The sequence below is a fragment of the Notolepis coatsorum genome (genome assembly GCF_963971535.1).
Source record: "Notolepis coatsorum genome assembly, chromosome: 4".
Taxonomy (NCBI): domain Eukaryota; kingdom Metazoa; phylum Chordata; class Actinopteri; order Aulopiformes; family Paralepididae; genus Notolepis; species Notolepis coatsorum.
In genome coordinates this window covers 116821579-116848272 of record NC_140168.1, presented here as the reverse complement: position 1 = coordinate 116848272, position 26694 = coordinate 116821579, and the positions used below count along the sequence as shown (strand labels likewise).

General features: G+C 43.0%; 1 protein-coding gene across 1 annotated transcript in view; it reads right to left on the bottom strand.

Moving 5' to 3' along the window:
- Positions 1 to 26694, bottom strand: part of LOC311226666 (man(5)GlcNAc(2)-PP-dolichol translocation protein RFT1-like) — a gene marked incomplete at both ends in the record, with an annotated part of 95181 nt that overhangs the window by 54573 nt on the left and 13914 nt on the right. The window contains one exon of the mRNA XM_084312081.1: positions 10636 to 10721. Coding sequence (XP_084168207.1) covers positions 10636 to 10721 — 86 coding nt within the window. The remainder of the gene's footprint in view (positions 1 to 10635; positions 10722 to 26694) is intronic.

The window sequence follows — 26694 nt, the reverse complement described above, 5'->3', positions numbered from 1 at the left end:
GAGCAGGCGGAACATGATCTGAGGGACCAACCACAATCACAATCACAATCACAATCACAACCACAATCACAATCATAATCACAACCACAATAACAATCACAATCACAACCACAATCACAACCACAACCACAATCACAATCATAATCACAACCACAATCACAATCACAACCACAACCATAATCACAATCACAATCACAACCACAACCACAATCACAATCATAATCACAACCACAATCACAATCACAACCACAACCATAATCACAATCACAATCACAACCACAACCACAATCACAATCATAATCACAACCACAATCACAATCACAACCACAACTGTTACAAAGGGTCAGATTAAACCGAATATATGTATTTATTGATTGATATATATTGCATAATATTTGTATATCGTTTGATATCCCTTGTGTATTATTTGTACATATACACGGAATATCCCTTTAACCTAGTAGCCTACAGACCATAATATTTCGTTCTCTTATTGGATAGCGTTCCACCAGCGCCAGTGTCTTACCCCCAGAGTCGAGTTCAAAGCTACCGTCAGGACATGTCTGTACATGCCCGGTTCTGCCCAGGACTACGAGACAGAGGTGGGGCTGGTACTAGTTTGTTCGCCCAACATATAAATATGGCGCAGGTGAATACAGAAGTAGTTCAGTCCGCAGTCCGTTCAGTTCAGTCTTAGTAACAAGCGAAGCCTCACCCACTATGCAACGTGCGGTGAAGTAGGGCTCGTATTGCCCCAAGATAGAGTCTTGTTTATCCTAATACGTTTGTTCAACGTATCGTTCGCTCCTTACTAGTAAAAGCCTTCATCACGAGTCAAAGACCATGTGAAGTGAGCAATTGTGTGTCTAAATAGAGCACTTATAGCCGCGTGCGAATGGGATAGTGGAGTATCAGAGCTTGGTTGAGTAACGTCAAGTTCGACTTAGTTGATGTGAAGTACCGCGCACCGGAGGACCTACACCGGTGAATGCAGAGCCCCTCTCCGGCTGGATTATTATTCTTATTGCTTTGAACCAGGCTGTTAGAGCGGAGAAGAATCGTCTACACCCACTGCTGTGGGACCTGCCCGTAAGGAACATCATTCGAGCCCGTCTCTATTGGAGAGGCTGACCGGCTTCCACCTGTGCGGCACGCACACTGGGATTACAGCTGCCTTTCGTCTGCCGAGCAGGGAGTAATATACCGCCTCCCATAGCAGGAGCCTATATTGAGTCCCCGCTGGCACCAGACTTTGCATTAGAGCATTGCCTCCCCCTGCTGGCTTACAACCGGTAGGAACCCCCCTACCAGTATCCCCTAGATATAATTCCTAATATTCAAGTTGTATTATTATCTCATGCGTAACCAGAGAATGGACATTCATTATTGATTTGCCTACGCACATTCCTTTGCCTTATAAGCGCATTCAAGTAAAGTATATTATGTATTCTTGCTGCTAATAAATACTTAAAGACAACTTTGTGTAGAACCAATTCATTGTGGGGAAGTGTTCTCATCATATACTCGTGTACGGTATGGCCAGTATAATGTACATAAGACGGTAGTGGTTTAATGATACCATACTTGATTAATACAGTCAGGGAATTGTACCCCTCTGTTACAATTGGTCCTTCGAGCCCCGGATAAGAATTAGCGTAATATTAATATAATATTAATATTAACATGGCCGATGATGAACACTCCACAAACGGTTCTCCTAAGCTAGATCGCCCGCAGCGCAGACGGCAGCCACCTCCCTATCTAGAGGCATACACTGTCAGTCCAATACCTAGCTTTAAAGGGAAGTTAAATACGGATAAAGTAACTAAAGCGGATAGTAAAATTATGTCCAACCCTACCGACCAGGCTACCCCGCCAGTAGAGACCCTAGTGGGTTCTAACGTAATTGACCAAGCTCACGGGGGGGACCAGGAGGGACATGACATGACTTTACCCCCAGACAACGCCAACGGGACAGTCCCCGGAGAGCTCCAGGATAAAGAAAGCGATCCAGGGACGGAACCCGACCCACTACCAGAAGAGAAGCGCGCCCAGGAGACGGACCTCGGGGCGCGCCCGGAGAACAGATCTCCAACGAGTACTGCCGGGAGCCGATCGCCTCGACCGGCGTCTTCCCCCAGCGAGGCGGACAAGATGCTGGCGCAGGCACTCATCGCCACCCTGGCAGCCTCCACCGAACGCGATCGACTTCAAGCGCAACAGACGCGCAAGCGCGAACATTTTGCAGCCGAGCGAGAGCGCTTCCAGGCGCAACAAAGGAGTGAAGACGACCGCATAAGACTGGAGACCAGACGCCTCCAGACAGAAGAGAACATTGAGAGAAGCCGCGCCGATGCGCAGCACGCCGCAGCCAATGCGCAGCGCGACGCCGCCAATGCCCAGCGCGAAGCAGCGCGCGACGCCGCCCATGCCCAGCGCGAGACAGAGCGCTGATGGACAAATTGATTACCATGGCGACACCCCCTCACTCCGCACGGAGCTCCCGGAGATCGTCACAACAAGGGTCTAGGACACATTCCCCTACCCGACCAAGCGACCCGGGACCCCGCCAACAGGAGGATCCTGTCCACGTCTCCGAACCCCCTCCCCGGCCGGTCCATACGAGACCCAGCAACCGGGAAGAACCGGACCACGCCGAGAGACTGAACAGAAGACTCCAGGTCCTAGCAGAGGGAGAGGAGGAGGAAGAGGAGGAATGTCAAGCCGACCAGCAGCAACGTACGCTGGACCAGGAGGCCCAGTACAGCCCCGACCAGCAGCAACGTACTCTGGACCAGAAGGCCCAGTACAGCCCAGAAGTCAGCCCCGAGGCCCTGCGCTACAAACCCCCGACTCAACTCACGGGTGAGTTTGACGCACCGCCAGCCCCGAGGAACAGCACCTGGGTATCCGGCCCTTGGTACCCACCAAGTACCAGCCAAAGACAACACGTAAGAGGAGACTCGCCTAGGAGGCCTCTCCCCCAACGCTCACCGATGTGCCAGTCATCCATGGCATCGTACCTTGGCACACCGACGTTCCCGGACTTCACACACGAGAACAGAGCACAGTACACAGAGCTACGAATGTGCTTAGAGACTATGCTGTCCGACGTACCAGATGAACCGTACAAGTATGCTATCCTACTCAAGCACCTGAAGGTGCCCAGAGCGCACAATATAGCGCTGGCATATTCCAGCTCTACTACCCCATACACCGCGGCTCTAGTAGCCCTCGACCAACGTTATGGACGCATATGGGACTACGTGATACAGGAGATAAGAGACATTGACCGTCTCCCCCCAGCCAGAGACAACAGAGCATTAGATGACCTCGCTATCAAGGTACAGTCCCTGGTAGGGATGCTGGGGTCCCAAAAGGAAAAAGGGATCTATGAACTGTACGCTAACTCTAATGTAGAGAGGATACTAGAGAAGCTCCCTCCCGCCCGACAAGAGCGTTTTCGGCGGCAGAGAGACTACCGCGACCCCAACGGTCCAGAGGCATCCCTCCTAGACCTATCTGAATTCCTCGCCAGGGAGGTCAGTAGCCTACGACTCGACACGTTCGTATGGAGTGGACCAAGCCCAAGACTCGGACCTCGGGGATCAACAGATAACCGCCGGTTGGTGACCGTTATGCACCAAGCCGAATCAGTACCGCAGCACAAGAACCACCACACCCCCTCGACGAAAGAGGACCAGTGGAAGATTGAGTGCCAGTACTGTGAGGGAGAACATCGGCTGTACCAATGCGACACTATCGGGAAGCTGACCACGGACGAGGTGAGTCAGTGGATCAAGGACCACCGCCGCTGCTTCCGCTGCGCGCGCAGCCACCTAGCAGCTGAGTGCCGCTTGAAGAAGAAGTGCAGCAGGTGCGGTGGCACCCACTTGGAGGTCCTGCATGACATCAACAGGCGTCAGCCAGGACAACAGAGTGGGCCCGTCGCGGTAATGTACCATGCCGAGGCGGTGGCACCAGCACCAAAGTTCCACCAGACCGCTCCCTGGTGTCCCGACTGCTACAGCAGACACTGTGAGTCATGGTGCGACTCGCACCATATAGATTCTGTGTCACCACAGACAGGTGACAACCCCCCCGAGACAGGAGTGCTCCACATAGACCCCAAGCAGAGCGGGACCCCCCCGAGTGCTCCTCAAAGTGGTCAGAGTGCTCCTGAGCTACGAGGACAAGGTCCTGGACACTTACGCCGTCCTGGACGATGGGTCTGAAAAGACTCTCCTCCTCGCTTCCGCAGCAGCCCAGTTGGGCCTGCGGGGTGTCAAAGACACCATGACCATACGCACCATCAGAAGGGACCAGAAGACCATAAAAGGTGAAAATGTCTCCTTCAAGATAGCAGCGGTGGACCAGCCCGAGAAGCAGTATAGTATAACCAACGTCTTCACCAGCCACGACATAGGCCTGTCTCAGTACACCTACCCCATCCCACAGCTGATGGCTAAATATGTGCACCTACGTCAACTACCTATACCGCTTATCGACGGCGCCACACCGACCCTGCTCATCGGCTCCGACCACGCGGACCTCATTCTCCCAATTGAGGCGGCCCACATCGGACCCAAAGGATGCCCAGTCGCGGTTCAGACCCGACTGGGATGGACGCTCCAGGGCCCCCTCTATGGACTTGACAGTCAACCCACGTCTACACGCTGCCTACACACAAAGGCGAGCGACACCGGCCACTCCCTCGTACAGCAGAGGCTATTGACATTAAGCGAGAGGCCCGTGAGAGAACCGTGGGCACCAGAGGGAGTTCGGAACTCCACCCCCCTCAGCTGCGCTTCAGACGTAGCTGACCTCGAACCCAGCACCCCAAGCGACTCCTTGACGGGGCGGCCGGGACCGGCCCCTCCTCAGACGGGGTACAGAGCAAACAAGAGAAACAGACGGAGGAGGAGGAGGCACAGCCAAGCACAGATCAAAGCAGTCTCAGGCCCGCTTCCTCCTAAGCCCCCCTTCATCCCGTCCAGTCGTCATGACCATAGACCAGTCACTACCCCGAGCTGCGTGGCCGGCCGGCCGCGTAAGCAAAGTGACCACTGGTGCCGACGGAAAGGTCAGAGTGGCAGAATTGCTCATCCAAGGGCGGACCTACAACCGACCCGTGGCGAGGCTGATAGAGTCGCCAAGGCTCCCCGACTCGCTTAATGACGACCATGACCCCTGACTTTGTGAACTGCCTACCCTCACAACGGACATTGAGTAGTGGACAGTGCGGTTAATCTGTCTCTGCTTAGCTAATTAGCTGGGACTAATTAGGAGGCGGCTGTTACAAAGGGTCAGATTAAACCGAATATATGTATTTATTGATTGATATATATTGCATAATATTTGTATATCGTTTGATATCCCTTGTGTATTCTTTGTACATATACACGGAATATCCCTTTAACCTAGTAGCCTACAGACCATAATATTTCGTTCTCTTATTGGATAGCGTTCCACCAGCGCCAGTGTCTTACCCCCAGAGTCGAGTTCAAAGCTACCGTCAGGAGATGTCTGTACATGCCCGGTTCTGCCCAGGACTGCGAGACAGAGGTGGGGCTGGTACTAGTTTGTTCGCCCAACATATAAATATGGCGCAGGTGAATACAGAAGTAGTTCAGTCCGCAGTCTGTTCAGTTCAGTCTTAGTAACAAGCGAAGCCTCACCCACTATGCAACGTGCGGTGAAGTAGGGCTCGTATTGCCCCAAGATAGAGTCTTGTTTATCCTAATACGTTTGTTCAACGTATCGTTCGCTCCTTACTAGTAAAAGCCTTCATCACGAGTCAAAGACCAAGTGAAGTGAGCAATTGTGTGTCTAAATAGAGCACTTATAGCCGTGTGCGAATGGGATAGTGGAGTATCAGAGCTTGGTTGAGTAACGTCAAGTTCGACTTAGTTGATGTGAAGTACCGCGCACCGGAGGACCTACACCGGTGAATGCAGAGCCCCTCTCCGGCTGGATTATTATTCTTATTGCTTTGAACCAGGCTGTTAGAGCGGAGAAGAATCGTCTACACCCACTGCTGTGGGACCTGCCCGTAAGGAACATCATTCGAGCCCGTCTCTATTGGAGAGGCTGACCGGCTTCCACCTGTGCGGCACGCACACTGGGATTACAGCTGCCTTTCGTCTGCCGAGCAGGGAGTAATATACCGCCTCCCATAGCAGGAGCCTATATTGAGTCCCCGCTGGCACCAGACTTTGCATTAGAGCATTGCCTCCCCCTGCTGGCTTACAACCGGTAGGAACCCCCCTACCAGTATCCCCTAGATATAATTCCTAATATTCAAGTTGTATTATTATCTCATGCGTAACCAGAGAATGGACATTCATTATTGATTTGCCTACGCACATTCCTTTGCCTTATAAGCGCATTCAAGTAAAGTATATTATGTATTCTTGCTGCTAATAAATACTTAAAGACAACTTTGTGTAGAACCGATTCCTTGTGGGGAAGTGTTCTCATCATATACTCGTGTACGGTATGGCCAGTATAATGTACATAAGACGGTAGTGGTTTAATGATACCATACTTGATTAATACAGTCAGGGAATTGTACCCCTCAGTTACAACAACCATAATCATAATCACAACCACAATCACAATCACAATCACAACCACAATCATAATCACAACCACAATCACAATCACAACCACAATCACAATCACAACCACAACCACAATCACAATCATAATCACAATCACAATCACAATCACAACCACAACCACAATCACAATCATAATCACAACCACAATCACAATCACAATCACAACCACAATCACAATCACAATCATAATCACAACCACAATCACAATCACAACCACAACCAAGAAGGTGAGCCTGCAACCAAACACACACACACACACACACACACACGCACACAAACGCACACACGCACACACACACACACACACACACACACACACACACACACACACACACACACACACATACACACACACGTTGCAACAGTTCTATGTCTGGATAGTGTCTTTATACCTGTATCACTGTACATATTAATACTACAACTCTGTACGTACATCTGATTACCACTATTACTCAGTAGTACTCATTTATATATTTTATACCCAGTTTAATCACCTGCACATTGTGTATTTCTGGACCCTAATCCATTCTAATGTAATCTAATCTAATGTGCTGTAATGTAATGTAATGTGCTGTAATGTAATGTAATGTAATGTAATGTGCTGTAATGTAATGTGTTGTAATGTAATGTAATGTGCTGTAATGTAATGTAATGTAATGTGCTGTAATGTAATGTGTTGTAATGTAATGTAATGTGCTGTAATGTAATGTGTTGTAATGTAATGTAATGTGTTGTAATGTAATGTAATGTGTTGTAATGTAATGTGCTGTAATGTAATGTAATGTGCTGTAATGTAATGTAATGTAATGTGCTGTAATGTAATGTGCTGTAATGTAATGTAATGTGCTGTAATGTAATGTAATGTAATGTGTTGTAATGTAATGTAATGTGCTGTAATGTAATGTAATGTAATGTAATGTGCTGTAATGTAATGTAATGTAATGTGCTGTAATGTAATGTAATGTGCTGTAATGTAATGTGTTGTAATGTAATGTAATGTAATGTAATGTGCTGTAATGTAATGTAATGTAATGTGCTGTAATGTAATGTAATGTAATATAATGTGCTGTAATGTAATGTGCTGTAATGTAATGTAATGTGCTGTAATGTAATATAATGTAATGTGCTGTAATGTAATGTAATGTAATGTGCTGTAATGTAATGTGCTGTAATGTAATGTAATGTGCTGTAATGTAATGTAATGTAATGTAATGTGCTGTAATGTAATGTGCTGTAATGTAATGTAATGTGCTGTAATGTAATGTGCTGTAATGTAATGTAATGTGTTGTAATGTAATGTAATGTAATGTAATGTAATGTGTTGTAATGTAATGTAATGTAATGTGCTGTAATGTAATGTAATGTGTTGTAATGTAATGTAATGTGCTGTAATGTAATGTGCTGTAATGTAATGTGCTGTAATGTAATGTAATGTGCTGTAATGTGCTGTAATGTGCTGTAATGTAATGTGTTGTAATGTAATGTAATGTGCTGTAATGTAATGTAATGTAATGTAATGTAATGTAATGTAATGTGCTGTAATGTAATGTAATGTAATGTAATGTAATGTGCTGTAATATAATGTAATGTGTTGTAATGTAATGTGCTGTAATATAATGTAATGTGTTGTAATGTAATGTAATGTGCTGTAATGTAATGTGCTGTAATGTAATGTAATGTAATGTGCTGTAATGTAATGTGCTGTAATGTAATGTAATGTAATGTGCTGTAATGTAATGTAATGTGTTGTAATGTAATGTAATGTGCTGTAATGTAATGTGCTGTAATGTAATGTGCTGTAATGTGCTGTAATGTGTTGTAATGTAATGTGCTGTAATGTAATGTGCTGTAATGTGCTGTAATGTGCTGTAATGTAATGTGCTGTAATGTGCTGTAATGTAATGTAATGTAATGTGCTGTAATGTGTTGTAATGTAATGTGCTGTAATGTAATGTGCTGTAATATAATGTAATGTGCTGTAATGTAATGTAATGTGTTGTAATGTAATGTAATGTGTTGTAATGTAATGTAATGTGCTGTAATGTAATGTAATGTAATGTGCTGTAATATAATGTAATGTAATGTATCACCTGACGTTGACGACCCCGATCAGCTCTTTGGACACGAACCGCAGAGTGAATGCGTTCAGCAAGAAGGTGAGCAGGCGGAACATGATCTGAGGGACCAACCACAATCACAATCACAACCACAACCACAATCACAATCATAATCACAACCACAATCACAATCACAATCACAACCACAACCACAATCACAATCATAATCACAACCACAATCACAATCACAATCACAACCACAACCACAATCACAATCATAATCACAACCACAATCACAATCACAACCACAACCATAATCACAACCACAATCACAATCATAATCACAACCACAATCACAATCACAACCACAATCATAATCACAACCACAATCACAACCACAATCACAATCATAATCACAATCATAATCACAACCACAATCACAATCATAATCACAACCACAACCACAATCACAACCACAACCACAATCATAATCACAACCACAATCACAACCACAACCACAACCATAATCACAATCACAACCACAACCACAATCACAATCATAATCACAACCACAATCACAATCACAATCACAACCACAATCACAATCACAATCACAATCACAACCACAACCACAATCACAATCATAATGTAATGTGCTGTAATGTAATGTAATGTAATGTGCTGTAATGTAATGTAATGTGCTGTAATGTAATGTGCTGTAATGTAATGTAATGTGCTGTAATGTAATGTAATGTAATGTGTTGTAATGTAATGTAATGTGCTGTAATGTAATGTAATGTAATGTAATGTGCTGTAATGTAATGTAATGTAATGTGCTGTAATGTAATGTAATGTAATGTGCTGTAATGTAATGTGTTGTAATGTAATGTAATGTAATGTAATGTGCTGTAATGTAATGTAATGTAATGTGCTGTAATGTAATGTAATGTAATATAATGTGCTGTAATGTAATGTGCTGTAATGTAATGTAATGTGCTGTAATGTAATATAATGTAATGTGCTGTAATGTAATGTAATGTAATGTGCTGTAATGTAATGTGCTGTAATGTAATGTAATGTGCTGTAATGTAATGTAATGTAATGTAATGTGCTGTAATGTAATGTGCTGTAATGTAATGTAATGTGCTGTAATGTAATGTGCTGTAATGTAATGTAATGTGTTGTAATGTAATGTAATGTAATGTAATGTGTTGTAATGTAATGTAATGTAATGTGCTGTAATGTAATGTAATGTGTTGTAATGTAATGTAATGTGCTGTAATGTAATGTGCTGTAATGTAATGTGCTGTAATGTAATGTAATGTGCTGTAATGTGCTGTAATGTGCTGTAATGTAATGTGTTGTAATGTAATGTAATGTAATGTAATGTAATGTAATGTAATGTAATGTGCTGTAATGTAATGTAATGTAATGTAATGTAATGTGCTGTAATATAATGTAATGTGTTGTAATGTAATGTGCTGTAATATAATGTAATGTGTTGTAATGTAATGTAATGTGCTGTAATGTAATGTGCTGTAATGTAATGTAATGTAATGTGCTGTAATGTAATGTGCTGTAATGTAATGTAATGTAATGTGCTGTAATGTAATGTAATGTGTTGTAATGTAATGTAATGTGCTGTAATGTAATGTGCTGTAATGTAATGTGCTGTAATGTGCTGTAATGTGTTGTAATGTAATGTGCTGTAATGTAATGTGCTGTAATGTGCTGTAATGTGCTGTAATGTAATGTGCTGTAATGTGCTGTAATGTAATGTAATGTAATGTGCTGTAATGTGTTGTAATGTAATGTGCTGTAATGTAATGTAATGTAATGTGCTGTAATATAATGTAATGTGTTGTAATGTAATGTAATGTGTTGTAATGTAATGTAATGTGCTGTAATGTAATGTAATGTAATGTGCTGTAATATAATGTAATGTAATGTATCACCTGACGTTGACGACCCCGATCAGCTCTTTGGACACGAACCGCAGAGTGAATGCGTTCAGCAAGAAGGTGAGCAGGCGGAACATGATCTGAGGGACCAACCACAATCACAATCACAACCACAACCACAATCACAATCATAATCACAACCACAATCACAATCACAATCACAACCACAATCACAATCACAATCATAATCACAACCACAATCACAATCACAATCACAACCACAACCACAATCACAATCATAATCACAACCACAATCACAATCACAACCACAACCATAATCACAACCACAATCACAATCATAATCACAACCACAATCACAATCACAACCACAATCATAATCACAACCACAATCACAACCACAATCACAATCATAATCACAATCATAATCACAACCACAATCACAATCATAATCACAACCACAACCACAATCACAACCACAACCACAATCATAATCACAACCACAATCACAACCACAACCATAATCACAATCACAACCACAACCACAATCACAATCATAATCACAACCACAATCACAATCACAATCACAACCACAATCACAATCACAATCACAATCATAATCATAATCACAACCACAATCACAATCACAACCACAACCAAGAAGGTGAGCCTGCAACCAAACACACACACACACACGCACGCACGCACGCACGCACACACACACGCACACACGCACACACATACACACACACGTTGCAACAGTTCTATGTCTGGATAGTGTCTTTATACCTGTATCACTGTACATATTAATACTACAACTCTGTACGTACATCTGATTACCACTATTACTCAGTAGTACTCATTTATATATTTTATACCCAGTTTAATCACCTGCACATTGTGTATTTCTGGACCCTAATCCATTCTAATGTAATCTAATCTAATGTGCTGTAATGTAATGTAATGTGCTGTAATGTAATGTAATGTAATGTGCTGTAATGTAATGTGTTGTAATGTAATGTAATGTGCTGTAATGTAATGTAATGTAATGTAATGTGCTGTAATGTAATGTGTTGTAATGTAATGTAATGTAATGTAATGTGCTGTAATGTAATGTGTTGTAATGTAATGTAATGTGTTGTAATGTAATGTAATGTGCTGTAATGTAATGTAATGTGCTGTAATGTAATGTGCTGTAATGTAATGTAATGTGCTGTAATGTAATGTAATGTAATGTGTTGTAATGTAATGTAATGTGCTGTAATGTAATGTAATGTGCTGTAATATAATGTAATGTGCTGTAATGTAATGTAATGTAATGTGCTGTAATGTAATGTAATGTGCTGTAATGTAATGTGCTGTAATGTAATGTAATGTGCTGTAATGTAATGTGTTGTAATGTAATGTAATGTAATGTGCTGTAATGTAATGTAATGTAATGTGCTGTAATGTAATGTAATGTAATATAATGTGCTGTAATGTAATGTGCTGTAATGTAATGTAATGTGCTGTAATGTAATATAATGTAATGTGCTGTAATGTAATGTAATGTAATGTGCTGTAATGTAATGTGCTGTAATGTAATGTAATGTGCTGTAATGTAATGTAATGTAATGTAATGTGCTGTAATGTAATGTGCTGTAATGTAATGTAATGTAATGTGCTGTAATGTAATGTAATGTGCTGTAATGTAATGTGCTGTAATGTAATGTAATGTGTTGTAATGTAATGTAATGTAATGTAATGTAATGTGTTGTAATGTAATGTAATGTAATGTGCTGTAATGTAATGTAATGTGTTGTAATGTAATGTAACAACCATAATCATAATCACAACCACAATCACAATCACAACCACAATCATAATCACAATCATAATCACAATCATAATCACAATCACAATCATAATCATAATCATAATCACAACCACAATCACAATCACAATCATAATCATAATCACAATCACAATCACAATCATAATCACAATCACAATCACAATCACAATCATAATCACAACCACAATCACAACCACAATCATAATCACAACCACAATCATAATCACAACCACAATCATAATCACAATCACAATCACAATCATAATCACAATCACAATCATAATCACAATCGCAACCACAATCACAATCATAATCACAATCACAATTACAATCACAATCATAATCACAATCACAAGCATAATCACAATCACAACCACAATCATAATCACAATCATAATCACAACCACAATTATAATCACAATCACAATCATAATCACAATCACAACCACAATCATAATCACAATCATAATCATAATCATAATCACAACCACAATCATAATCACAATCATAATCACAATCACAACCACAATCACAACCATAATCACAATGACAACCACAACCACAATCATAATCACAACCACAACCACAATCACACTAGTAATCACAATCACAATCACAATCACAATCATAATCATAATCACAATCACAATCACAATCACAATCACAATCACAATCATAATCATAATCACAATCATAATCACAATCACAATCACAATCATAATCACCATCACAAAGGTCCTTATTGCCAAGTAGTTTTCACATACAAGGAATTTGATTTGGTTGTTTTCTGTGCGACATTAACACATTGACCGCCAGCAGCAGGGGGTGCTGATCCCCCTTCATCGCCAGGTCTTTATTCAATGAATATAGTTTTAGACTGTGACATTTGCGAGTGCTTAAAATATATCTTATATTATATATTTTTTTGTATCCACTTTTTCTCCTCCTTTTTCTATTTTTCTCCCATCCCAAGCCGTGCCAATTCTCCCTTCCCCTGTCTTTGAACGTTGCTCGCATATGCCCCCCACTAGCCTGTTGTAGGGAGGATAGAAGCCCTTCACATGTCTCCTCCGATACATGTGCAGGCAGCCAGTCACATCTTTTCACCTGCCAGCGCGGACTCTCATTGGCGAGGAGTAACGTGTGGGAGGCGCACACTGCCCCCGCCATTTTCCTGTCTCTGCTGTGCAGGCGTCTCCCAACCGACCTGTAGGAGTCGCTGTCCACAACGCCAGATTACCACCCATCGACTTCCCTCCCACTAACTCTGCCAATCGAGTTAGTATGACGGCCGGCCCAAGCCGGAGGCAATGCTGACCCCCGGATTCGAGACTGGAGTCTCTCGCATTGGTGACGAGCGCAATCTCTGCTGCGCCACCCAGCCGCTATCTTATATTATATCTATGAGTCTAATAACGCCGTCGGGTCTCAGTGAGTTGCTTCTAGTCAACATGCCCGAGACAGATTGTTTTTTCATCCGTACATTTCCGTTTTATACCGTTTTGAATAGAGTATGGTTTGGGTGTTTTATAGTAATTCCAGGAAAAAGGCGAGAAAAATGCATTTGACTGTAATCCAGTCATCAGTTCATCACGTTGTAATTTTTCGGCTGATTATCTAATCATCCTGAAATCAACGCTAGATTATCACTATTATGTCTCCTCGTCCATACATGAAATGACCGTCATCGCGGGGCGCTCGCCCGCCCCCCTCCTCCTACCCAACGGTAAACAGCCATACACGGTCCACACAGATAGCTGTGATCGGGTTAGAAATAAATGTCAGATCAACGATCAAATTCATATGATGTTCTTACCTTGTATCTGATGTAATGCAAAAGAGATAATCCAAATATCTGATCGCAATTCCAAATAATGCTTGTGGAGGTCCACACCACACTACCGACCGGTTCACAATGACGGGCGGGCGGAGTTACTGTTCGATGCCATCGTTGTATAGAAGTGGCTCGCCTGAATATTTCGTCCAGCTCAGATCACTTCCTAAAACACAACAGCCCATTTTCAATGAGATGCAATAGCTCCGCCTGGCAGTAGAGGGCGGTGTTGACCGTCTGCCAGCTCAGACAGGCTCTGAAGGGGATACCAGAGGCTGGAGCTATGAATTATGAATAGATATAGCGAATAAATGAAACAACGATCCCAAAAACTAGTTAACTCGTTTCTGGCGCTCAACGCATGGCGGCCAATAACAAGTTAACTCGTTTATGGCGCAGAATGTGTTAACGGACAGATAATAAAATAAAAAGGTGGAATAAAATCAAATTAAATGGGATATAAACTAAATTAAATATAAGCACAATAGAATATAGTATAATTATAAGTAAAGAATTTAAATTTAAATTAAAATAGGTAATTTTTTTAATTAAAAAAAATTAACCCATGTTACTGACCAGACACTCTATATCAGTGATGGCTGTTTACTGCAGAGTGGAGTGACTGAGAGACCCATGTTACTGACCAGACACTCTATATCAGTGATGACTGTTTACTGCAGAGTGGAGGGACTGAGAGACCCATGTTACTGACCAGACACTCTATATCAGTGATGGCTGTTTACTGCAGAGTGGAGGGACTGAGAGACCCATGTTACTGACCAGACACTCTGTATCAGTGATGTCTGTTTACTGCAGAGTGGAGGGACTGGGAGACCCATGTTACTGACCAGACACTCTATATCAGTGATGACTGTTTACTGCAGAGCAGGAGGGACTGAGAGACCCATGTTACTGACCAGACACTCTATATCAGTGATGGCTGTTTACTGCAGAGTGGAGGGACTGAGAGACCCATGTTACTGACCAGACACTCTATATCAGTGATGGCTGTTTACTAGGGGTGTAACGGTACGCGAATACGTACTGTACCGCCTCAATGTGGTCCTCCGGTACAGTACGTGCTGTGCACCGAACGATTGCAACGGTACGGAACCTTTTTTTGCTGAACTTAAATCCCCCCGGCCCTAATATAATGTGCACAACTAACCGGATGTTGTTTGTTCATCCCACGCAGCCACGCAGCTACACTGAACGATAGCATTAGCCTTAGTATGGCAGGGGCAATACTAACTGACCAGCCAGAGCTAGAAGATGATCCCACAACATTCAAGTCTCCCGTTTGGGATAATTTCGGATTCCCAGTTAACGACAGTAATGGACAAAGACGGGTGGATCGCACAAAAGCTATGTGCCGGCTAACCACAATCATAATCACAATCATAATCACAATCATAATCACAATCACAATCACAATCACAATCATAATCATAATCATAATCACAACCACAATCACAATCACAATCATAATCATAATCACAATCACAATCACAACCACAATCATAATCACAACCAAAATCATAATCACAACCACAATCATAATCACAATCATAATCACAATCACAATCACAATCATAATCACAATCACAATCATAATCACAATCGCAACCACAATCACAATCATAATCACAATCACAATTACAATCACAATCATAATCACAATCACAAGCATAATCACAATCACAATCACAACCACAATCATAATCACAATCATAATCACAACCACAATTATAATCACAATCACAATCATAATCACAATCACAACCACAATCATAATCACAATCATAATCATAATCATAATCACAACCACAATCATAATCACAATCATAATCACAATCACGACCACAATCACAACCATAATCACAATGACAACCACAACCACAATCATAATCACAACCACAACCACAATCACACTAGTAATCACAATCACAATCACAATCATAATCACAATCATAATCACAATCACAATCACAATCACAATCACAATCATAATCATAATCATAATCACAATCATAATCACAATCACAATCACAATCATAATCACCATCACAAAGGTCCTTATTGCCAAGTAGTTTTCACATACAAGGAATTTGATTTGGTTGTTTTCTGTGCGACATTAACACATTGACCGCCAGCAGCAGGGGGTGCTGATCCCCCTTCATCGCCAGGTCTTTATTCAATGAATATAGTTTTAGACTGTGACATTTGCGAGTGCTTAAAATATATCTTATATTATATATTTTTTTGTATCCACTTTTTCTCCTCCTTTTTCTATTTTTCTCCCATCCCAAGCCGTGCCAATTCTCCCTTCCCCTGTCTTTGAACGTTGCTCGCATATGCCCCCCACTAGCCTGTTGTAGGGAGGATAGAAGCCCTTCACATGTCTCCTCCGATACATGTGCAGGCAGCCAGTCACATCTTTTCACCTGCCAGCGCGGCCTCTCATTGGCGAGGAGTAACGTGTGGGAGGCGCACACTGCCCCCGCCATTTTCCTGTCTCTGCTGTGCAGGGGTCTCCCAACCGACCTGTAGGAGTCGCTGTCCACAACGCCAGATTACCACCCATCGACTTCCCTCCCACTAACTCTGCCAATCGAGTTAGTATGACGGCCGGCCCAAGCCGGAGGCAATGCTGACCCCCGGATTCGAGACTGGAGTCTCTCGCATTGGTGACGAGCGCAATCTCTGCTGCGCCACCCAGCCGCTATCTTATATTATATCTATGAGTCTAATAACGCCGTCGGGTCTCAGTGAGTTGCTTCTAGTCAACATGCCCGAGACAGATTGTTTTTTCATCCGTACATTTCCGTTTTATACCGTTTTGAATAGAGTATGGTTTGGGTGTTTTATAGTAATTCCAGGAAAAAGGCGAGAAAAATGCATTTGACTGTAATCCAGTCATCAGTTCATCACGTTGTAATTTTTCGGCTGATTATCTAATCATCCTGAAATCAACGCTAGATTATCACTATTATGTCTCCTCGTCCATACATGAAATGACCGTCATCGCGGGGCGCTCGCCCGCCCCCCTCCTCCTACCCAACGGTAAACAGCCATACACGGTCCACACAGATAGCTGTGATCGGGTTAGAAATAAATGTCAGATCAACGATCAAATTCATATGATGTTCTTACCTTGTATCTGATGTAATGCAAAAGAGATAATCCAAATATCTGATCGCAATTCCAAATAATGCTTGTGGAGGTCCGCACCACACTACCGACCGGTTCACAATGACGGGCGGGCGGAGTTACTGTTCGATGCCATCGTTGTATAGAAGTGGCTCGCCTGAATATTTCGTCCAGCTCAGATCACTTCCTAAAACACAACAGCCCATTTTCAATGAGATGCAATAGCTCCGCCTGGCAGTAGAGGGCGGTGTTGACCGTCTGCCAGCTCAGACAGGCTCTGAAGGGGATACCAGAGGCTGGAGCTATGAATTATGAATAGATATAGCGAATAAATGAAACAACGATCCCAAAAACTAGTTAACTCGTTTCTGGCGCTCAACGCATGGCGGCCAATAACAAGTTAACTCGTTTATGGCGCAGAATGTGTTAACGGACAGATAATAAAATAAAAAGGTGGAATAAAATCAAATTAAATGGGATATAAACTAAATTAAATATAAGCACAATAGAATATAGTATAATTATAAGTAAAGAATTTAAATTTAAATTAAAATAGGTAATTTTTTTAATTAAAAAAAATTAACCCATGTTACTGACCAGACACTCTATATCAGTGATGGCTGTTTACTGCAGAGTGGAGTGACTGAGAGACCCATGTTACTGACCAGACACTCTATATCAGTGATGACTGTTTACTGCAGAGTGGAGGGACTGAGAGACCCATGTTACTGACCAGACACTCTATATCAGTGATGGCTGTTTACTGCAGAGTGGAGGGACTGAGAGACCCATGTTACTGACCAGACACTCTGTATCAGTGATGTCTGTTTACTGCAGAGTGGAGGGACTGGGAGACCCATGTTACTGACCAGACACTCTATATCAGTGATGACTGTTTACTGCAGAGCAGGAGGGACTGAGAGACCCATGTTACTGACCAGACACTCTATATCAGTGATGGCTGTTTACTGCAGAGTGGAGGGACTGAGAGACCCATGTTACTGACCAGACACTCTATATCAGTGATGGCTGTTTACTAGGGGTGTAACGGTACGCGAATACGTACTGTACCGCCTCAATGTGGTCCTCCGGTACAGTACGTGCTGTGCACCGAACGATTGCAACGGTACGGAACCTTTTTTTGCTGAACTTAAATCCCCCCGGCCCTAATATAATGTGCACAACTAACCGGATGTTGTTTGTTCATCCCACGCAGCCACGCAGCTACACTGAACGATAGCATTAGCCTTAGTATGGCAGGGGCAATACTAACTGACCAGCCAGAGCTAGAAGATGATCCCACAACATTCAAGTCTCCCGTTTGGGATAATTTCGGATTCCCAGTTAACGACAGTAATGGACAAAGACGGGTGGATCGCACAAAAGCTACGTGCCGGCTAACCACAATCATAATCACAATCATAATCACAATCATAATCACAATCACAATCACAATCACAATCATAATCATAATCATAATAACAACCACAATCACAATCACAATCATAATCATAATCACAATCACAATCATAATCACAATCACAATCACAATCACAATCACAATCATAATCACAACCACAATCACAACCACAATCATAATCACAACCACAATCATAATCACAACCACAATCATAATCACAATCACAATCACAATCACAATCATAATCACAATCACAATCATAATCACAATCGCAACCACAATCACAATCATAATCACAATCACAATTACAATCACAATCATAATCACAATCACAAGCATAATCACAATCACAATCACAACCACAATCATAATCACAATCATAATCACAACCACAATTATAATCACAATCACAATCATAATCACAATCACAACCACAATCATAATCACAATCATAATCATAATCATAATCACAACCACAATCATAATCACAATCATAATCACAATCACGACCACAATCACAACCATAATCACAATGACAACCACAACCACAATCATAATCACAACCACAACCACAATCACACTAGTAATCACAATCACAATCACAATCATAATCACAATCACAATCACAATCACAATCATAATCATAATCACAATCATAATCACAATCACAATCACAATCATAATCACCATCACAAAGGTCCTTATTGCCAAGTAGTTTTCACATACAAGGAATTTGATTTGGTTGTTTTCTGTGCGACATTAACACATTGACCGCCAGCAGCAGGGGGTGCTGATCCCCCTTCATCGCCAGGTCTTTATTCAATGAATATAGTTTTAGACTGTGACATTTGCGAGTGCTTAAAATATATCTTATATTATATATTTTTTTGTATCCACTTTTTCTCCTCCTTTTTCTATTTTTCTCCCATCCCAAGCCGTGCCAATTCTCCCTTCCCCTGTCTTTGAACGTTGCTCGCATATGCCCCCCACTAGCCTGTTGTAGGGAGGATAGAAGCCCTTCACATGTCTCCTCCGATACATGTGCAGGCAGCCAGTCACATCTTTTCACCTGCCAGCGCGGACTCTCATTGGCGAGGAGTAACGTGTGGGAGGCGCACACTGCCCCCGCCATTTTCCTGTCTCTGCTGTGCAGGCGTCTCCCAACCGACCTGTAGGAGTCGCTGTCCACAACGCCAGATTACCACCCATCGACTTCCCTCCCACTAACTCTGCCAATCGAGTTAGTATGACGGCCGGCCCAAGCCGGAGGCAATGCTGACCCCCGGATTCGAGACTGGAGTCTCTCGCATTGGTGACGAGCGCAATCTCTGCTGCGCCACCCAGCCGCTATCTTATATTATATCTATGAGTCTAATAACGCCGTCGGGTCTCAGTGAGTTGCTTCTAGTCAACATGCCCGAGACAGATTGTTTTTTCATCCGTACATTTCCGTTTTATACCGTTTTGAATAGAGTATGGTTTGGGTGTTTTATAGTAATTCCAGGAAAAAGGCGAGAAAAATGCATTTGACTGTAATCCAGTCATCAGTTCATCACGTTGTAATTTTTCGGCTGATTATCTAATCATCCTGAAATCAACGCTAGATTATCACTATTATGTCTCCTCGTCCATACATGAAATGACCGTCATCGCGGGGCGCTCGCCCGCCCCCCTCCTCCTACCCAACGGTAAACAGCCATACACGGTCCACACAGATAGCTGTGATCGGGTTAGAAATAAATGTCAGATCAACGATCAAATTCATATGATGTTCTTACCTTGTATCTGATGTAATGCAAAAGAGATAATCCAAATATCTGATCGCAATTCCAAATAATGCTTGTGGAGGTCCGCACCACACTACCGACCGGTTCACAATGACGGGCGGGCGGAGTTACTGTTCGATGCCATCGTTGTATAGAAGTGGCTCGCCTGAATATTTCGTCCAGCTCAGATCACTTCCTAAAACACAACAGCCCATTTTCAATGAGATGCAATAGCTCCGCCTGGCAGTAGAGGGCGGTGTTGACCGTCTGCCAGCTCAGACAGGCTCTGAAGGGGATACCAGAGGCTGGAGCTATGAATTATGAATAGATATAGCGAATAAATGAAACAACGATCCCAAAAACTAGTTAACTCGTTTCTGGCGCTCAACGCATGGCGGCCAATAACAAGTTAACTCGTTTATGGCGCAGAATGTGTTAACGGACAGATAATAAAATAAAAAGGTGGAATAAAATCAAATTAAATGGGATATAAACTAAATTAAATATAAGCACAATAGAATATAGTATAATTATAAGTAAAGAATTTAAATTTAAATTAAAATAGGTCATTTTTTTAATTAAAAAAAATTAACCCATGTTACTGACCAGACACTCTATATCAGTGATGGCTGTTTACTGCAGAGTGGAGTGACTGAGAGACCCATGTTACTGACCAGACACTCTATATCAGTGATGACTGTTTACTGCAGAGTGGAGGGACTGAGAGACCCATGTTACTGACCAGACACTCTATATCAGTGATGGCTGTTTACTGCAGAGTGGAGGGACTGAGAGACCCATGTTACTGACCAGACACTCTGTATCAGTGATGTCTGTTTACTGCAGAGTGGAGGGACTGGGAGACCCATGTTACTGACCAGACACTCTATATCAGTGATGACTGTTTACTGCAGAGCAGGAGGGACTGAGAGACCCATGTTACTGACCAGACACTCTATATCAGTGATGGCTGTTTACTGCAGAGTGGAGGGACTGAGAGACCCATGTTACTGACCAGACACTCTATATCAGTGATGGCTGTTTACTAGGGGTGTAACGGTACGCGAATACGTACTGTACCGCCTCAATGTGGTCCTCCGGTACAGTACGTGCTGTGCACCGAACGATTGCAACAGTACGGAACCTTTTTTTGCTGAGCATCGGGTCCCCCCAGGGCTGTGTTCTAAGCCCCCTGCTGTACTCACTCTACACACACGATTGTGTGGCCAAGTTCAGCTCCAACTCCATAGTGAAGTTCACAGACGACACAGTGGTGGTGGGGCTGATCTCGGACAACGACGAGAAGGCCTACCGAGAGGAGGTTGAGGTACTGGAACGTTGGTGCCAGGACAACAGCCTGCTCCTGAACATTGGTAAAACCAAGGAGCTGATCGTGGATTATAGGAGAGGACAGCAGGAGACACACACACCACTGATGATTAACGGGGCTACCGTGGACAGGGTGAGCAGCTTCAAGTACCTGGGGGTCCACATCTCAGAGGATCTGACATGGTCAACACACATAGACACAGTAGTAAAGAAAGCGAAGCAGCGCCTCTACCACCTGAGACAGTTAAGGAAGTTCAGAGTATCGGGGAAGATACTCCAGTCCTTCTACTCAGGAGCTGTAGAGAGCATCTTGACCGGAAACATCACTGCCTGGTATGGGAACAGCACGGCACAGGACAAGAAGGCCCTACAGAGAGTGGTGCGCTCAGCCGAGCGTACCACGGGTATTGCGCTACCTCCCCTGCAGGCTCTATACAACAAGAGGTGCAAATCCAGAGCCTGCAGGATAATGAAAGACCCCCACCACCCCAATAACAGCCTGTTCCAGCTGCTGAGGTCAGGCAGACGCCTGCGAACCCCAGCTACTAGGACGGAGAGGCTTAGGCTAAGCTTCTTCCCCCAGGCCATCAGAGCCTTGAACAATGAACATTGAGAGACACAGAAACTGAACTATCCACACACAAGCACACACTAGCACATACACGACACGCACGCTGAGCACGCTCACACACTAGCAGCCACTTTAACACTCATGCCGCACACACGCACACTTATGGCCAGAGGAAAGGCCACTTAAATTAGTATAACATCAGGAACAGTGTATTGCACTACTAAAGCTACCTAGCATGTCCTATATGCTCTGTAAATACTATGTACAGATACCGAGATGGCACACCATGCACCTGTTTATTGCACTGTTGTTTTTTATTGGATTCTATTATATGTTGTACCACTGTATTTTTATTGGATTCTATTATATGTTGTACCACTGTATTGCACATCATCGCAGGCAAGACCAGCCGCATTTCATTGTATACCTGTATGCCGTGACAATTAAAACACTTGACTTGACTTGACTTGACTAAGCCTTAGTTTGCTCAGTAAATTATAGGGATGCAAGATATTGATTTTTTGACACCGATACCGATAACTTTATGCTCCTCAAGCCGATAACCGATACTGATATTTATTGTATTATTAAAAAAAATGTATATACATTTTTTTTTATCAAATTTTTTTTTTAACATGAAACAAAACATATCACAATACAAAAATAAATCATACATACCAGCCAGGCAGCGCCGTTAGCTCCCGAGACGAGTAGCTACATTAGTTAGCCAACAACCAGCCAGACAGAGGCGTTAGCTCCCGAGACTAGTAGCTACATTAGTTAGCCAGCAACCAGCCAGACAGAGGCGTTATCTCCCGAGACTAGTAGCTACGTTAGTTAGCCAGCAACCAGCCAGACAGAGACGTTAGCTCCCAAGACGAGTAGCTACATTAGTTAGCCAGCAACCAGCCAGGCAGCGGCGTTAGCTCCCGGGATGAGTAGCTACGTTAGTTAGCCAGCAACCAGCCAGGCAGCGCCGTTAGTTGTTGCCCTTTTCCCTCCTCGTGGAACTTCTGCATTGCATTTGTTACAAATAGCAAGCAAACTTTTTTCCTCAAACTATTCCGAGTACCGACGCCATCTTTGTTGTTTACGTCCGCGCTGCTTCAGAAATTTACGTGGCTACGTCACAGCCAAGAAAGGGAGCGCTGGATTTGTGCAAAACGCCCGCTTCCTAAACCACACGCTATCAGTCGTACCACAGTACTGGCAAAACGGGAGGAGCCGATAGTAAAAACAAACGCCCTTCATCCCAATTCACCCACACCGCATTTTTTTTTACCAAAAAATATATTATATTATCGGAGCTATTAATAACGTTATCGGGTTTATCGGGATGACGTCATCATTTCTGATATCGGCCCGATAATTATCGGCCCGATACTTATCGTGCATCCCACTGGCCAATTCGTTTTATATTGTTTAATACAGTTAAATAAATAAATAGATAAATGAAAAGCAATAGACAAAAAAGTATGCATCTTCTTGTCTAACTCCAGGGAAGATGTTAAATAAGCTAATTTCCCAAAATGTTGGAGTTTTCCTTTAACAATTGTGTGTATTGAGCCGTACTGTATTGTACCCATTCTGCAATCTGTTAATAAAGTTTTCAATCAATCAATCAATCAATTCAATCAATCAATCAGGTAAGGGATAACACCGGTGGTCAACGTCACAGTGGCCTAGTTTCAAGTTTTGTTTTATTTGTCGCATATAAAGTACATTACAGTGAAATGCTTGGTTCTGTAGGAGCCTCCTGAGATTGGGCTTCATACAGTAAAAAAATGCTAAAATGAGGTAGAGATGTAGTGCAAATAGGTCAAATATGGTGTAGTGCTTTTTAACACTACAGATATATTTACAGATGTAGATATAGTACAAATGCCCCGGCCAGTCCTTTGTGCCAGCGGCCATCATTGATTGATTGATTGATTGATTGATTGATTGATTGAAAACTTTATTAACAGATTGCATAATGGGTACGGTACGGCTCAATACAAACAAGAGAAACAATTGTTAAAGGGATGCAGACCAGAGAAAGACTTTCGTCTTGTTTACATCAAGGTCCCCCATTTTTTATTCATCAAGACATTTATGACATACAGTACTGTTTAAGAGAGAGATCATAAAATATATATATACATTGGAAGGGAAGCTTCTGTACATTGGAGGGGGTTGGGAGGGGGTTTGGACATTGGGCAACAGTGGGCATGGACTGCTCCCCGCAGCTGGAGAACTAGGAATGTCTGACTCTTAACCACCAAAACCTGCACGGACTACATTGAATGAATGACTTTATTATTTGACAATATATAAATAATGTGTAAATAAATGTGGCAGAAGCACAGTCTGTAATACTGCCAAGGATGGACACAGCTCAGAGCTTATGTCCATTGTGGTCCTTGTAGGGGGGGGGGGGGGACATACAGACATCGTAAAGACGCATGCCATCACAACACATCACAGACACATAACATAGACACATAATAACATGTAAAACTGCCTTGTTGTTGTACAGAACCTTCCTGATGACTTGTTGTACAGAACTTTTGCATACCGCCCCAACAGGTCCACGGAGGACGCCATAGCCCATGTGCTGCACACAGCAGCATCACACCTGGACAAGAGGCAGGGGAACTATGTGAGAATGCTGTTCATCGACTACAGCTCAGCATTCAATACCATAGTCCCCATCCAAACTCATAGCCAAGCTCAGGGACCTGGGCTTGAACTATGACCTCTGCCAGTGGGTCTTGGACTTCCTGACGGGTAGACCCCAGGTGGTGAGAGCAGGCAACTGCACCTCCTCATCCATCACGCTCAACATAGGGGCCCCCCAGGGTTGTGTTCTGAGTCCCCTCCTCGACTCCCTGTACACACATGACTGTGTGGCACAGCGGAACAACAACACAATCATCAAATTTGCTGATGACACAGTAGTGGTGGGCCTGATCTCTGCAAACGACGAGAGGGCCTACCTGGAAGAGGTAGAGAATCTGTCGCAGTGGTGTCAGGAGAACTGCCTATCCCTGAACGTCAGCAAAACAAAAGAGATGATTGTGGACTTCAGGAGGTCGGGGGTCAGGGACTACAGCCAGGGGCCGAAATTTAAGCCCGCCGCCCGCCAGGGGTGCTCAGTTTTTACCTTTGGCGCTTGCCACTGAGAGGTCTGCCCGCCGTGTGGCGTGTAGACGTGTAGTTCATAACGATACTCTTATTTTGAAAATCTGTGCGGGTCTCATTTCCGCCCCAAGCGCAGCTAGAGTCATAATATCGATGGCTCCGGCAGTTAGCAACATTCAGTTCGTATGATACTCTTATTTTGAAATAAACCGTGGCAACGAGTCATATCCGCCCAGCCGGGCCAGCCCTGCAGCGGGATACTATTGGCTTCTGCTCGTATCAACACAGAGGCAGTCTGCTCTCGTCTAGATCGGACCTCCATGAGCTACCGTTACTGTTTAAACAATGACCCAGTCAACTATTCACTTTTAGTTTAATACATGACGAGGCATTGTCTAACGGTATAGCTGGCTAGCTACTGATAGCTGCTGATATCAACAAATGCTCCAGCAATAGTCGACTCGAGTGCATAATACCTCCGTTCCCTCGTTAGCTAGCTCACGTTAGCTAGCTCACGTTAGCTAGCTCACGTTAGCTCTATATGTCCCAGTAAACTAAATTGTCTTAACGTTATCTAGCGGGCTAGCAGTAGCTACAGATAGCTCCTGATTTCTTCACTTCACTAACCGATGAAATGTTAAACCATCCCAAGTACTCATTTATAATAGGTGCGGATTTTAATGCCATTTGGAATCCAAGGATGGACAAATCTTACCTCGCCTTTTCCAGCGAACAAAAAAATTCATCTAAAGCACTAAAGGATTGGTCAAAGACTACAGGGGTAAATGATTTATGGCGTTCACTTAATCCCACGACGCGAAAGTACTCTTGTCGATCGGCGAGACATAACACATTATCCAGAATTGATTATGTCTTTGCATCCCCGAGACTATTTGATAAATATGAAGTGGAAATGATACCCAATACACTATCAGATCACTGTTATTTACTCCTAAAAGCAACATTTGGTATACTATCTTCCCGGGCCCCAAGATGGCGTTTTAATTCGATGCTGCTTAACAACAAGGAATTCATTACACAACTCAAAGAAGCTCTCACAGTATTCCT